The sequence below is a fragment of the Physella acuta genome, unplaced genomic scaffold (genome assembly GCF_028476545.2).
Source record: "Physella acuta isolate Inbredline_101_S28 unplaced genomic scaffold, ASM2847654v3 ptg000339l, whole genome shotgun sequence".
Taxonomy (NCBI): domain Eukaryota; kingdom Metazoa; phylum Mollusca; class Gastropoda; family Physidae; genus Physella; species Physella acuta.
The window spans coordinates 590,001-607,070 of record NW_026731858.1 but is presented as its reverse complement, the minus strand read 5'-3'; the positions used below and the strand labels follow the sequence as shown (position 1 = coordinate 607,070).

Genomic DNA, 17,070 nt, shown 5'->3' with positions numbered 1-17,070 from the left:
ACAAAAACAAAGTCCATAGCTCGAGAAGCTTCTTGATGTTTAGAAGAATTTCAAACAGTGCTTCTTTGTTGCGTTGTTTATGGCCCAAAATCCCACTGTAAAATATATGTTTGATAAATTAGTAAAACTGCTATCCTTATCCTACAAATAATAAATAATACAGAATATATAAGAATATGTACCACTAAATTCAGCTCCTTGGTCTCCCGTGTAAGCACCATTGTTTTCTATCACCGTTGCGGAGGGTGATCAGCGTAAACTGACAGTTTGCTCCCAGAACACCCTGGGGCGTCTCAGTGGCAATGTGGACAGACTCGCGCCTGATCAACTAAGAAAGTAAAAAGCAATGTTAGAAAAAGAATTTTAGACGTTATTATGCGTTTTAGAAAACTGTTTTAATAAAGTGTAGGGCCTAATAGGAATTAATTAAACTACTCTATTTTGACAGAGTTCAGACAAGATTTTGGGAAAATATCGATGTTTAAAAAAAAATTCAACTGCAATTTTGAGGGGGGGGGGTGTAGGCTGAGTTTTGTTTTCTTACTAGATATCTAGTTCCGCCACTGCATCAGGCGAAGCTTACGTCCGGCAGTTTATAGAATGAATAACTTTAAAATTTTATTAGAACTATATGCCTTACATATAAACAATATTTTTGTAGATCTAGTAAATCAAATATATACGGATGTCCCGTCGTCAGTTTAAAAATGTCCAAAATGACCCGTTTTTATTCAAATAATGTTTGGACTATAATATTTTGACCTAAATAATGACCTGGTTCTTTTCCGGTTTCAATTCTGGGATTTGTTATTACTTAGCAACGAATGTGTGGCTTGATCGCACTGATGAGTGTCTTCGGATTTTCTCCGAGCGATAGTAAATAAATCGCGTAATTGGCGTAATTTATTGGTTATGGACACTGGAGTTCTTAACCTAGCGTAAGCATTATTTAGAAAATATTAGGCAGAATCTTTGCTGATTGCCACCTACTTTGTTTAGGCCCCCTGTTACGCCTGTAAACTCTGGACTCTATAGTCTATAACTATTATAGGTTAAATTATGGATTTTTTAAAATAAAATATTCTGTTATTTCAAATACACCATTAAGTTCCTTACCCCTTAAGAGAACATTTGACACCACATTTAAATATCTAGCTTACTCGGTTGACGAGAAAAGAGAGAATTTGAAAATTAATCAAAATTGAAAATGAATGACAAAACAGCGTTCTTGGCATAACATGACGTCGTCGACTTGTGTACACGAGCTTTTAATTCCCGCCATGGTAATTGCGTCAGCTTAGGTAATTTACTCACCGGAAAATAACAAAAAGCAACTGGTTGATAATAAAACTAGATCTAGTTATTTTATTATTTATTAAATTCTACTCTACATGTTATTCATACCATTTTATGAAGTAATGAACACCTGCATAAATCAAATGACCATAATAAATATTTTTATTTCAAATTCTAATTTTAAATAATAAATAATAAATATGCTTAAAATAATATGATAGTAACAGTTATGATCGTTTATAAATACAAATACATTTTACACTCAATTCACATTATATTGAGTCAACAGTGTGGCAGCTGAGGTTCATACATGGTATTTTTTTTTTTTTTTTACATTACATTTTTTTTCATCTTGAAAACATGACGTATGTGATTTTTTTTTTTTTTAAATCTCCAAACATCGTCACTCGCGTGATTGCTTGCTTACGTTTACTATCCTGTGGATGAAAAATCCCACCACGGTCGCGGGTCACCGTGAGTTCAGCAGGCCTATAGTACACGTCATAGCATGAACACGCGTACACGAGATGGTCGGTGTCTTCACTTCTCTCTCTCTTTCCCCCCCCCCCTCTCCCTCTAGCCAATTGAAAAACAGACCTACTTCCCTACTTCTGGTCATTTTTTTTAAAAGTTCGGTCATTTTTTTTTTAAGTTCACATATCAGGCATGCAAGACAGCCAGCCAGTGGCGTAGCGAGGTCGGGTGTCACCCGGTGCGGCACTTAATGGTGTCAGCCCCCCCCCCCCCCAAAGGCGTAGCGACTCTTCCCGGGGACAAACTTTCTTTCAAATTTTCGATTTGCACCCCCCCTCAAGTTTTCGATTTGCACCCCCCTCCCCTCAAACTTTCGATTTGCACCCACCCCCTCAAACTTTCGATTTGCACCCCCCCCCCCCTGCAGCCAGCTGTATTAAAAAATATTTTTTAAACTAGATCTACGTCTAGCTTAAAAAAATAAATAAACGCTTAAAATGCCCGTAAACAGATTATTTAGCGCCAAAAAAAAAAAGGCCGCTGAACGAGCATTTTTTAAAATACGCAGCAATGAAATGGGCTAACGGCCGATCAATTAAGTCTAAAAAACGCCCGTAATTAGGCCTAGCTCTGAAAAAGGCCACTGAACGAACATCACTAATTATATAAACGAATAGGCCACGCAGCGTTGACGAGGTTAACCACCGGTCACGAATTAAATTCAATGCAGCTACTGTCGGCCCACAGTGAAGAAAAAATCAATATACTAATAAAATTACTAATACAAAAATAATTTCCATAATTTTACTTTTTCTGCACACGCTACAATTGAATTATAATTAAAATACTAGACTTAACAGTTCATTCCGCAAAAAACAAAAACGAGTTGTTTCTGTGAGGTAACTAGCGTAACAATGACGTCACGATAGTAAACAAAGCGGACAGAAATGTCTGCATGGGTACCTCATATGGAAATTCGATATAAAAAAGGCGAATCAACATAACTGTAATTACTCATTATAAATATCTCAATTATATATTTCTGCATTTGTACCAGGGGGTTTCGACCATGTACTGGGCCGTTTAAGGCGGCAGTTCAGTTTTTCCCAAGAGTACTTGACAAGAATAGCGTGTATTAATTAAAACCACATATCTGGCGATTTTTTTCGGTTATTTTCAGGCATGGCGTCCATTTATTTAGCATATCGCATTAAAATAATGATGAGAATTTGCGATATTAGCAGTTTTTTCATTTGTCGTGGATAGGACCCCTAAAATAAACGTAAAAAACCGTCAAAAAACGACGCGTGACGTTTCAGGGTCAGAGGTCAATCCAGTCATATAAGCAACAATCCGGCCTAAACTATTAATTTTAAATCATTGTAGTAATGTAGGCCTAATAATAAAAATTTAGGCCCCTAAAATTAATTTTATATTTCAGGGTTTTTTACTTACAATTTATGAATTTAACAATTCTTTTAAAACTGTAAGGACATAAAAATATTTTAATTAAATTAGTGAGGACTCTGTTTTCTAGAAAAATAGTTGCAATAAGTTATAATAACAAAACAGACCTCTAACCCAAACAATGGTACAACTACTATAACTCTGGACTCTATAACTATTAATTTTAAATTATTGTAGTAATGTAGGCCTAATAATAAAAATTTAGGCCCCTAAAATTAATTTTATATTTCAGGGTTTTTTACTTACAATTTATGAATTTAACAATTCTTTTAAAACTGTAAGGACATAAAAATATTTTAATTAAATTAGTGAGGACTCTGTTTTCTAGAAAAATAGTTGCAATAAGTTATAATAACAAAACAGACCTCTAACCCAAACAATGGTACAACTACTATAACTCTAATAATCTAATTCTAGTCTATATATTATATTATTATGTAAACTATGATCTGTGTAGTATGTATGTAGCAGTGGCGTAGGCAGGGGGGGGGTTAGGGGGGGGTCATAACCCCCCCCCCCCCATAGACCCCTCGGTATATATAAAAAGTATGAGGGGGGGTGCAAATCGAAAGTTTGAGGGGGGGGTGCAAATCGAAAGTTTGAGGGGGGGGTGCAAATCGAAAGTTTGAGGGGGGGTGCAAATCGAAAGTTTGAGGGGGGGGGGTGCAAATCGAAAGTTTGAGGGGGGGGGGGGTGCAAATCGAAAGTTTGAGGGGGGGGGGTGCAAATCGAAAGTTTGAGGGGGGGGGGGGTGCAAATCGAAAGTTTGTCCCCGGGTAAAAATTGGAACCCCCCCCCTTGAGACGATCCTGGCTACTGGTATGTAGTATGTAAACTGGGGAGTCCTCACCACTGTAATGAATAAAAACACTGCTACTCTCTTTTAATCTCCTTGCCTTTGTTATTTAATGCAAGATAATAAAGAAAAAAGTGAAATTTAAAAATAAGTATTAATTAATCAAGATTAGAAATATACTGAACTTGAGTAAACAGGTTCTCACATGAGTCTTTATATTAAAAACTGAACAGAGCTAGACTATATTTTGAGTTCTTTGGGTCCACACCTCAATATATAACTGCAAAGTTTTAAAAGAAATTTTTTTTTAAATTGTGCCAGTTTGGAAAAAGAATTACTCTTACTCTTAGTAAAAACTATTTCAGCTTGTTACTTACTATTGAAAATGGAAACTTTAAATTTGCATTGTAAAATTTTCCTCAGATTTGTTTTAAGTGATTAATAAATCATATGATTTTCGAATTTAGATTTAGATTGATATTTGTTTTTAAATTGTGCATTCATTCCATATTGTTCAATTCATTACAGTTGTAATTACCTTTTTTATATTGGTGGATGAAAGTTTTAAATTATATCTTACGTTTATGATTATGCAGATGGTGCCAAGGCTACAATGGTTCTCCGCTTTCATTCATTGAGCCAAATGTATTATGCTACCAGTGTGGTAGAAACTTTAAAACTATTTCTACCGATGGCAAACAAAGTTCTTTTGCTTTTAAAGGAACAGCCATTGGGCCTATGGCTGTTCATAAAATAAACAAACACATTGCTGTTGGTGAATATGGAGAGAACCCCAACATTTATGTGTATGCTTACCCAACATACACAGAAATATCTGTGTTGCAAGGTAAAATTGTTTTCTTAAAAATGATTTTAAAGTTTAAAAATGTATCTTCTTCTTCTTCTTGGTTCTTAATTATTAGTGTTGAAGGGGATCGAGATTTATCTGCCAGTGGGTTTGAACTCGAATTTATCAACCATGTGCTTTTTGCCGACTCGACCACGCCTCCAACACAATTAAGCATTACGTGTCAACTGGTTATGCGCCATTGAGGCCAGTGACTCCGATTTCAGCCTGCTTTTCTTTTTGGATTTGCTTCCATAGCCTTTGTCCAACCAAGAACAGACTACAAGGCAGCAGTTGTTTGATTTTGGAGTTGTCTCTCCTAGAAGAGTGGCTGTCCCCAGCTAACGAGCCTCATCTGCCCGAGGGTTCGAACTCGAGACTTTTCGGTTTAGCAATCATGAGCTTAACTGACTCGACCACGCCGACCCCACTAAAAATGTATAAAACAACATATAAATTGAGCTGAGGTGTGATTTTACAGGTCTTAGACTACATTCTTTTTTTTTTATATTAGCCCCTACCAGTCCCTAATTTGTTTTTATACCTCAAAAGCATAATTTTTAAAGAAAAAAAACTAACAAAAGACACTTTCAAAGATTATTTTAAATTTAAATACACTTTGTGTTTTATATTTCACTAACTATTGGGAGGTCTAAAATATTGTTTGCTCCATTGTATTTTTATTAATTTAAATGTGTCAGGTTTAAGTACACCCTCAACATTTCAAACAGTTAAAAAGTTGCCCATAATATTCAACACAACAGTTTTTGTACTGGAACTTGAAACTTTTAGATTAGGGGTCATCCATTTATGACGTCCACAATTTTTTTAAATTTTTGACCACCCCCCCCCCTCCCCGTCACCAAAAATCCACTTATTTATCTTATATAAGCCCATACGCGTCTGCAAAAGTCAATTTTTTTCGGACCCCCCCCCCCCCCCCCCCCCGTGTGGCATCATAAATGGATGACCCCTTAGCTGTACTGTATAATCACACATTCCAATACACACTGTCCTGTAAGAGATTTCAATGCTGAAATGCATTTTTTTTACTTTAGTTTAATTTTGAAACTTTAATTTACTTTTATTAGATGGTGCTGACCTGGAGTTTCAACAGCTGGTTTTTTCTGAAGGAGACCACCTTATCAGTGTTTCTGCGGTTCCTAACTTTACTCTTATACTATGGTAAGATTTTATGAATGCTGTTGCACTTTTATAAAAGTGTTATTATCTCACACAACAAATACAGGCATCAATGTGCAGATTGATGTTATTAATATTACATCATGCATCATATTTTAAAGTATTTTTTTTTTATTATCCTGTCATATTACAGTTAATTGTTTCCTTATTGTACATGTTTTAGTAATACATGATAAATCTCAATTCACTGTTTGTTATTTTTTGTGCTGTTTCTGTAGGAATTACCTAACAGGAACAAAATTGACATCATATGATGTCTCTCCTGAGCCCATATATTCATTATCTTTCAATAAAACTAACTGGAGGCAAATCTGCATGATCAACCCAAACAGTATAACACTGTGGAACATTGAGCAGTGTGGTACAAAATATCTAATGATTCCAAGGTAGAGTAGCATCAATATCTTATGATTCCCACTGTAGAGTAGCATCAATAGCATATGACTCCAACTGTAGAGTAGCTTTAATATCTTATGATTTCAAGGTAGAGTAGCATCAATATTTTATGATTACAAGTTACAGTAGCATCAATATCTTATGATTCCAACTGTAGAGTAGCATCAATATCTTATGATTCCAATTGTAGAGTAGCATCATATTTTATGATTCCAACTGTAGAGTAGCATCAATATCTTATGATTCCAATTGTAGAGTAGCATTAATATCTTATGATTCCAAGTGTAGAGTAGCATCAATATCTTATGATTCCAAGTGTAGAGTAGCATCAATATCTTATGATTCCAACTGTAGAGTAGCATCAATATCTTATGATTCCAAGTTACAGTAGCATCAATATCTTATGATTCCAACTGTAGAGTAGCATCAATATCTTATGATTCCAACTATAGAGTAGCATTAATATCTTATGACTCCAAGGTAGAGTAGCATCAATATCTTATGATTCCAAGGTAGAGTAGCATCAATATCTTATGATTCCAACTGTAGAGTAGCATCAATATCTTATGATTCCAAGGTAGAGTAGCATCAATATCTTATGATTCCAACTGTAGAGTAGCATCAATATCTTATGATTCAAACTGTAGGGTAGCATCAATATCTTATGATTCCAACTGTAGAGTAGCATCAATATCTTATGATTCCAAGTGTAGAGTAGCATCAATATCTTATGATTCCAAGTGTAGAGTAGCATCAATATCTTATGATTCCAACTGTAGAGTAGCATTAATATCTTATGATTACAAGTTACAGTAGCATCAATATCTTATGATTCCAAGTGTAGAGTAGCATTAATATCTTATGATTCCAACTGTAGAGTAGCATCAATATCTTATGATTACAAGTTACAGTAGCGTCAATATCTTATGATTCCAACTGTAGAGTAGCGTCAATATCTTATGATTCCAACTGTAGAGTAGCATCAATATCTTATGATTCCAACTGTAGAGTAGCATCAATATCTTATGATTACAAGTTACAGTAGCATCAATATCTTATGATTCCAATTGTAGAGTAGCATCAATATCTTATGATTCCAAGTGTAGAGTAGCATCAATATCTTATGATTCCAACTGTAGAGTAGCATCAATATCTTATGATTCCAACTGTAGAGTAGCATCAATATCTTATGATTCCAACTGTAGAGTAGCATCAATATCTTATGATTCCAACTGTAGAGTAGCATCAATATCTTATGATTCCAACTGTAGAGTAGCATCAATATCTTATGATTCCAAGGTAGAGTAGCATCAATATCTTATGATTCCAACTGTAGAGTAGCATCAATATCTTATGATTACAAGTTACAGTAGCATCAATATCTTATGATTCCAAGTGTAGAGTAGCATCAATATCTTATGATTCCAACTGTAGAGTAGCATCAATATCTTATGATTCCAAGTGTAGAGTAGCATCAATATCTTATGATTCCAACTGTAGAGTAGCTTTAATATCTTATGATTCCAACTGTAGAGTAGCATCAATATCTTATGATTACAAGTTACAGTAGCATCAATATCTTATGATTCCAATTGTAGAGTAGCATCAATATCTTATGATTCCAACTGTAGAGTAGCATCAATATCTTATGATTACAAGTTACAGTAGCGTCAATATCTTATGATTCCAATTGTAGAGTAGCATCAATATCTTATGATTCCAACTGTAGAGTAGCATCAATATCTTATGATTCCAACTGTAGAGTAGCATCAATATCTTATGATTCCAATTGTAGAGTAGCATTAATATCTTATGATTCCAACTGTAGAGTAGCATCAATATCTTATGATTCCAACTGTAGAGTAGCATCAATATCTTATGATTCCAAGTTACAGTAGCATCAATATCTTATGATTCTAACTGTAGAGTAGCATCAATATCTTATGATTCCAAGTTACAGTAGCATCAATATCTTATGATTCCAACTGTAGAGTAGCATCAATATCTTATGATTACAAGTTACAGTAGCGTCAATATCTTATGATTCCAATTGTAGAGTAGCATCAATATCTTATGATTCCAACTGTAGAGTAGCATCAATATCTTATGATTCCAACTGTAGAGTAGCATCAATATCTTATGATTCCAATTGTAGAGTAGCATTAATATCTTATGATTCCAACTGTAGAGTAGCATCAATATCTTATGATTCCAACTGTAGAGTAGCATCAATATCTTATGATTCCAAGTTACAGTAGCATCAATATCTTATGATTCTAACTGTAGAGTAGCATCAATATCTTATGATTCCAAGTTACAGTAGCATCAATATCTTATGATTCCAACTGTAGAGTAGCATCAATATCTTATGATTCCAACTGTAGAGTAGCATCAATATCTTATGATTACAAGTTACAGTAGCATCAATATCTTATGATTCCAACTGTAGAGTAGCATCAATATCTTATGATTCCAAGTTACAGTAGCATCAATATCTTATGATTCCAAGTGTAGAGTAGCATCAATATTTTATGATTCCAAGGTAGAGTTGCATCAATATCTTATGATTCCAACTGTAGAGTAGCATCAATATCTTATGATTCCAACTGTAGAGTAGCATCAATATCTTATGATTCCAACTGTAGAGTAGCATCAATATCTTATGATTCCAACTGTAGAGTAGCATCAATATCTTATGATTCCAACTGTAGAGTAGCATCAATATTTTATGATTCCAAGGTAGAGTAGCATCAATATCTTATGATTCCAACTGTAGAGTAGCATCAATATCTTATGATTCCAACTGTAGAGTAGCATCAATATCTTATGATTCCAAGTTACAGTAGCATCAATATCTGATGATTCTAACTGTAGAGTAGCATCAATATCTTATGATTCCAAGTTACAGTAGCATCAATATCTTATGATTCCAACTGTAGAGTAGCATCAATATCTTATGATTCCAACTGTAGAGTAGCATCAATATCTTATGATTACAAGTTACAGTAGCATCAATATCTTATGATTCCAACTGTAGAGTAGCATCAATATCTTATGATTCCAAGTTACAGTAGCATCAATATCTTATGATTCCAAGTGTAGAGTAGCATCAATATTTTATGATTCCAAGGTAGAGTTGCATCAATATCTTATGATTCCAACTGTAGAGTAGCATCAATATCTTATGATTCCAACTGTAGAGTAGCATCAATATCTTATGATTCCAACTGTAGAGTAGCATCAATATCTTATGATTCCAACTGTAGAGTAGCATCAATATCTTATGACTCCAACTGTAGAGTAGCATCAATATCTTATGATTCCAACTGTAGAGTAGCATCAATATCTTATGATTCCAACTGTAGAGTAGCATCAATATCTTATGATTCCAACTGTAGAGTAGCATCAATATTTTATGATTCCAAGTTACAGTAGCATCAATATCTTATGATTCCAACTGTAGAGTAGCATCAATATCTTATGATTACAAGTTACAGTAGCGTCAATATTTTATGATTCCAAGGTAGAGTAGCATCAATATCTTATGATTCCAACTGTAGAGTAGCATCAATATCTTATGATTCCAACTGTAGAGTAGCATCAATATCTTATGATTCCAACTGTAGAGTAGCATCAATATCTTATGATTCCAAGTTACAGTAGCATCAATATCTTATGATTCCAACTGTAGAGTAGCATCAATATCTTATGATTCCAAGTTACAGTAGCATCAATATCTTATGATTCCAAGTTACAGTAGCATCAATATCTTATGATTCCAACTGTAGAGTAGCATCAATATCTTATGATTCCAAGTTACAGTAGCATCAATATCTTATGATTCCAACTGTAGAGTAGCATCAATATCTTATGATTCCAAGTTACAGTAGCATCAATATCTTATGATTCCAACTGTAGAGTAGCATCAATATCTTATGATTCCAAGTTACAGTAGCATCAATATCTTATGATTCCAACTGTAGAGTAGCATCAATATCTTATGACTCCAACTGTAGAGTAGCATCAATATCTTATGATTCCAACTGTAGAGTAGCGTCAATATCTTATGATTCCAAGTTACAGTAGCATCAATATCTTATGATTCCAACTGTAGAGTAGCGTCAATATCTTATGATTACAAGTTACAGTAGCATCAATATCTTATGATTCCAACTGTAGAGTAGCATCAATATCTTATGATTCCAACTGTAGAGTAGCATCAATATCTTATGATTACAAGTTACAGTAGCATCAATATCTTATGATTCCAACTGTAGAGTAGCATCAATATCTTATGATTCCAATTGTAGAGTAGCATCAATATCTTATGATTCCAAGTGTAGAGTAGCATCAATATCTTATGATTCCAAGTGTAGAGTAGCATCAATATCTTATGATTCCAACTGTAGAGTAGCATCAATATCTTATGACTCCAACTGTAGAGTAGCATCAATATCTTATGATTCCAACTGTAGAGTAGCATCAATATCTTATGATTACAAGTTACAGTAGCGTCAATATCTTATGACTCCAACTGTAGAGTAGCATCAATATCTTATGATTCCAACTGTAGAGTAGCATCAATATCTTATGATTACAAGTTACAGTAGCGTCAATATCTTATGATTCCAAGGTAGAGTAGCATCAATATCTTATGATTCCAACTGTAGAGTAGCATCAATATCTTATGATTCCAACTGTAGAGTAGCATTAATATCTTATGATTCCAACTGTAGAGTAGCGTCAATATCTTATGATTACAAGTTACAGTAGCGTCAATATTTTATGATTCCAACTGTAGAGTAGCATCAATATCTTATGATTCCAACTGTAGAGTAGCATCAATATCTTATGATTACAAGTTACAGTAGCATCAATATCTTATGATTCCAAGTTACAGTAGCATCAATATCTTATGATTCCAACTGTAGAGTAGCATCAATATCTTATGATTCCAAGTTACAGTAGCATCAATATCTTATGATTCCAACTGTAGAGTAGCATCAATATCTTATGACTCCAACTGTAGAGTAGCATCAATATCTTATGATTCCAACTGTAGAGTAGCATCAATATCTTATGATTCCAAGTTACAGTAGCATCAATATCTTATGATTACAAGTTACAGTAGCATCAATATCTTATGATTCCAACTGTAGAGTAGCATCAATATCTTATGACTCCAACTGTAGAGTAGCATCAATATCTTATGATTCCAACTGTAGAGTAGCATCAATATCTTATGATTCCAAGTTACAGTAGCATCAATATCTTATGATTCCAACTGTAGAGTAGCATCAATATCTTATGACTCCAACTGTAGAGTAGCATCAATATCTTATGACTCCAACTGTAGAGTAGCATCAATATCTTATGATTCCAAGTTACAGTAGCATCAATATCTTATGACTCCAACTGTAGAGTAGCATCAATATCTTATGATTACAAGTTACAGTAGCATCAATATCTTATGATTCCAACTGTAGAGTAGCATCAATATCTTATGATTCCAACTGTAGAGTAGCATCAATATCTTATGACTCCAACTGTAGAGTAGCATCAATATCTTATGATTCCAACTGTAGAGTAGCGTCAATATCTTATGATTCCAAGTTACAGTAGCGTCAATATCTTATGATTCCAACTGTAGAGTAGCATCAATATCTTATGATTACAAGTTACAGTAGCATCAATATCTTATGATTCCAACTGTAGAGTAGCATCAATATCTTATGACTCCAGTGTAGAGTAGCATTAATATCTTATGATTCCAACTGTAGAGTAGCATCAATATCTTATGATTCCAACTGTAGAGTAGCATCAATATCTTATGACTCCAACTGTAGAGTAGCGTCAATATCTTATGATTCCAACTGTAGAGTAGCGTCAATATCTTATGATTCCAAGTTACAGTAGCATCAATATCTTATGATTCCAACTGTAGAGTAGCGTCAATATCTTATGATTACAAGTTACAGTAGCATCAATATCTTATGATTCCAACTGTAGAGTAGCATCAATATCTTATGATTCCAACTGTAGAGTAGCATCAATATCTTATGATTACAAGTTACAGTAGCATCAATATCTTATGATTCCAACTGTAGAGTAGCATCAATATCTTATGATTCCAAGTTACAGTAGCATTAATATCTTATGATTCCAACTATAGAGTAGCATCAATATTTTATGATTACAAGTTACAGTAGCATCAATATCTTATGATTCCAATTGTAGAGTAGCATCAATATCTTATGATTCCAAGTGTAGAGTAGCATCAATATCTTATGATTCCAAGTGTAGAGTAGCATCAATATCTTATGATTCCAACTGTAGAGTAGCATCAATATCTTATGACTCCAACTGTAGAGTAGCATCAATATCTTATGATTCCAACTGTAGAGTAGCATCAATATCTTATGATTACAAGTTACAGTAGCGTCAATATCTTATGACTCCAACTGTAGAGTAGCATCAATATCTTATGATTCCAACTGTAGAGTAGCATCAATATCTTATGATTACAAGTTACAGTAGCGTCAATATCTTATGATTCCAAGGTAGAGTAGCATCAATATCTTATGATTCCAACTGTAGAGTAGCATCAATATCTTATGATTCCAACTGTAGAGTAGCATTAATATCTTATGATTCCAACTGTAGAGTAGCGTCAATATCTTATGATTACAAGTTACAGTAGCGTCAATATTTTATGATTCCAACTGTAGAGTAGCATCAATATCTTATGATTCCAACTGTAGAGTAGCATCAATATCTTATGATTACAAGTTACAGTAGCATCAATATCTTATGATTCCAACTGTAGAGTAGCATCAATATCTTATGATTACAAGTTACAGTAGCATCAATATCTTATGATTCCAACTGTAGAGTAGCATCAATATCTTATGATTCCAACTGTAGAGTAGCATCAATATCTTATGATTCCAAGTGTAGAGTAGCATCAATATCTTATGATTCCAACTATAGAGTAGCATCAATATCTTATGATTCCAACTGTAGAGTAGCATCAATATCTTATGATTACAAGTTACAGTAGCATCAATATCTTATGATTCCAACTGTAGAGTAGCATCAATATCTTATGATTACAAGTTACAGTAGCATCAATATCTTATGATTCCAATTGTAGAGTAGCATCAATATGGTATGATTCCAAGGAATAGTACACTTTCATAACCAGTAATCCCTTTATCAAAAGCTTTTTGCTGTACCATACAAATAAACATCTACTTCAATTTTGCTCAGGAAAATATCTCTGCCTCCCATTGATGTTGAAAAATTAGATGATGAATTCAGCCATGTTGAAAAGTCCTCAGTTGGAGGAGTTTCGTTTCAATTTTCACTTCCTGAATCCACTGTTGCTGGACTGACTGGAACATCCGCTGAAAGGATTCATGAATTCAAAGATATCACACTGAGAGTGAAACCACTATCTATGACATGGATGCCCACTGGAGATTTTTATGTGGGATGTGAAGGTGGACAACTTCTCAAGGTGAACTTTTTTTTCAACACAGTACACAAACCTAGTTATCATTTAATTATCTTTGAAAAAATTGCTTAAAAATAATAGTATTCTTTTAAATGAACAGTGTATCTTATACTGCTAGTTTTCCAAAAATAATAATTTTTTTACAATAAAGTTATATAAAAACAGAAAATATTTTATGCTTTTAAAACAGGTAGACAGTGATCAAACAAAAGCTAAAATAATGAATTTTTCTTCTCACACAAGAGCATCAGTAGCAGCAAAAGACATGTCCCAAACCAAATCTGGTAAAAGTCAACTTAATTTAAAAATTCATTTTTATATTCATCTATTAGCATTCATTCTGAATTTGGATTTTAAAATCTTGTTATTTATAATTGGAATTTTAAAAAATGTCATAGTTGTTATTAGAATGTTGCATGTTACAATACAATACAATACAATAAATATTAGTATGCATAGAACTAACATAGATTATAAATTCACTTTATCTATTCATTTGCTCTGCTTGAAGAGTTATTTTAAAATACTTTGCATACAAATTCAGTACCATCAGTTTCTTGAAATTAAGAATTACTTGTGGCTTGAAAAATCCAATTGGAACTTGACAATAATCCTTTACTTTTGATCAAATAAAATGGAGTATTTAAAAATAAATTCAATTTTGTTGTATTGATTGAATAATACACTTTTATTACAGAAATAATTTTTATCTCCTTGAGATTCTCCTACTTTTGTATTCTACCATGTACAAATCTTGTTTGTCAAATGATAACTGTTGCATAATATTTATATAAATTTTTTTGCGTTTGATTGTAGTTAAATATGAGGAGCATGGAGCACTTGATTTTATAGCACTGCACAATCTTGGCCTGTATACAGCAGGGCGGGTATGGATTTTCAACTTTGTTAGCATTAACTGTTCAAAGATAGTTTAATTTTACTTTCTAACTATTAAGAATGTTGATATATATGTATATATATATGTATATATATATATATATATATATATATATATATATATATATATATATATATATATATATATATATATATATATATATATATATATATATATATATATATATATATATATATTGTATATATATATATATATATATATATATATATATATTGTATATATATATATATATATATATATATATATATATATATATATATATATATATATATATATATATATATTGTATATATATATATATATATATATATATATATTGTATATATATATATATATATATATATATAAATATATATATATATATATATATATATATATATATATATATATATATATATATATATATATATATATATATGATATAAGACATTAAATATTAAAACTTTTTTTGTTATAATTTTAGGATGGGACTATCAAGCTTTTTGAAATTCATAAAGATGAGCTGTTTCTTCTAGATGTAATAGAAACTGGGTCTCCCTTAACCTCTTTACAGTTTAACCAAACCTACCAGAATTTGGCTTGGGGTTCAGTTGAGGTTTGTGTTACACATTATTTATATATATAATTTACCATATAATTTAAGCAAACCTACCAGAATTCGGATTAGGGTTCAGTAGAGATTTCTGTTGCACATTATTCACATACAATTTACCATTTAACTGCTATGAGCATTTTTCTACTTATATTTATTAAGTCATGATCACACTCTTACTAAAAAGTAAATTTATGTGTATGGATAAAATAATTTAATCAATATGAATTCCATTGAACAAATGCAGGGCCTCATTCAAGTGATGAACTGTGGTGACCTCAGCTCAGTTGTAACAATTGCATCATTGCATCAGGGCAACATTGTTGGTGTTGGTGGCTTAAGTGTAGGGTCTGACTGTTGTGTGGTAAGTCCAAAACGTTTTTTAGTGCTTGATTTTGTTTTGTTATTTTTTAAGATTCAAAATCAAAGAGGCTAACCTGACACTTTTAAAGTTGATAAAAAATATATAAAAGTATTAAAATGCTGTACATTTTTATCAAGCTTTTTCCTCATGTTGAATACAATATTTGTGTAATCATTATCTTGCTAGTGCCTACGACAAGATGGCTATGTTCAAGTATGGAAAACCAGTGATGGTACTTTTATGGGTGAGGTTGCAACCAATGAACCTGTAAGTATAGTTCTAGAGTCATAATTTTAAAAAAAAATATAATTATTCACAAATATAAGTTAAGTTTTGGAAAGAGAAATTTATATGATAACTATTTTGTCAAAATTATCATTTAAAAATATTTGAGAATTTGATTTTAAAATTAAAGTATACTTTTAAAATGTGTGACTACTGTTTTTTTAAAGAAGCCTCCTTATCTGTTTTAAATTTAAGGGCTCCACCTTGGCCTGTTGTCCCATAGCTCATTATGCTGCTGTTGGCACAGAGTCTGGTAACGTCTACATTGTTGATTTAACCAAGCCAACTAATCCAAGGGTTATCTTAAACCAAAGGCTGTTCAAATCTCCCATAACTAGATTAGTGTAAGTTTGCTTTCTGTACTCAAGGCATTATATTTCATTTTTTGACTAACCTAAAAGCATTTTTAAAAATCACTTTAAATTTTTTTTTATTATTTCTTTATATTTATCTTAGTTTTAATGGAGACGATGGAAAGATCCTGTTTGCTGCTGCAGAATGCAACCATATTTTTGTCATAGATGCAAGACCATCTAGTAATTTTGCCATTTTAGGATATATCAGTAAGTAATGTAGAAAGAGAATTTTATATTGACTTTAAGAAAAATGCCATTAATTTAAATTTGCATTGTACAGATTCTATTTTATATAGTTAAATTCTTTTAGCTTTAGTCTTAGGGGTGAAGGTGAACATTTTTTTTTACATATGAAAACATTTTTCAAATACATTTTTGTCTCTTCAAAATTTTATCCTGGGAAAAGATGATGAAAAAATCACTAGGAAAATAATTTTTTAATCTACTGTCTTTTTAAATATATTTTGGTAGAATAAAAAAAATCTTTTTTCTGTATTAAAAGAAAAACTGTATTAAATTTGTGTTAAATTTGTTCTTTACAATATTTCCTAACATAAGA

General features: G+C 32.3%; 1 protein-coding gene across 1 annotated transcript in view; it reads left to right on the top strand.

The window, feature by feature from the left end:
* Positions 1-822: 822 nt before the first annotated feature.
* Positions 823-17,070, top strand: part of LOC131941004 (cilia- and flagella-associated protein 43) — a 30,031-nt gene continuing 13,783 nt past the window's right edge. Inside the window, exons 1-12 of the mRNA XM_059299967.1 lie at positions 823-938; positions 4,630-4,880; positions 5,972-6,065; positions 6,302-6,469; positions 13,749-13,998; positions 14,186-14,279; positions 14,812-14,882; positions 15,378-15,509; positions 15,754-15,870; positions 16,057-16,137; positions 16,351-16,499; positions 16,612-16,718. Of these exons, the coding sequence (XP_059155950.1) occupies positions 913-938; positions 4,630-4,880; positions 5,972-6,065; positions 6,302-6,469; positions 13,749-13,998; positions 14,186-14,279; positions 14,812-14,882; positions 15,378-15,509; positions 15,754-15,870; positions 16,057-16,137; positions 16,351-16,499; positions 16,612-16,718 (1,540 nt within the window). The 5' untranslated portion in view covers positions 823-912. The remainder of the gene's footprint in view (positions 939-4,629; positions 4,881-5,971; positions 6,066-6,301; positions 6,470-13,748; positions 13,999-14,185; positions 14,280-14,811; positions 14,883-15,377; positions 15,510-15,753; positions 15,871-16,056; positions 16,138-16,350; positions 16,500-16,611; positions 16,719-17,070) is intronic.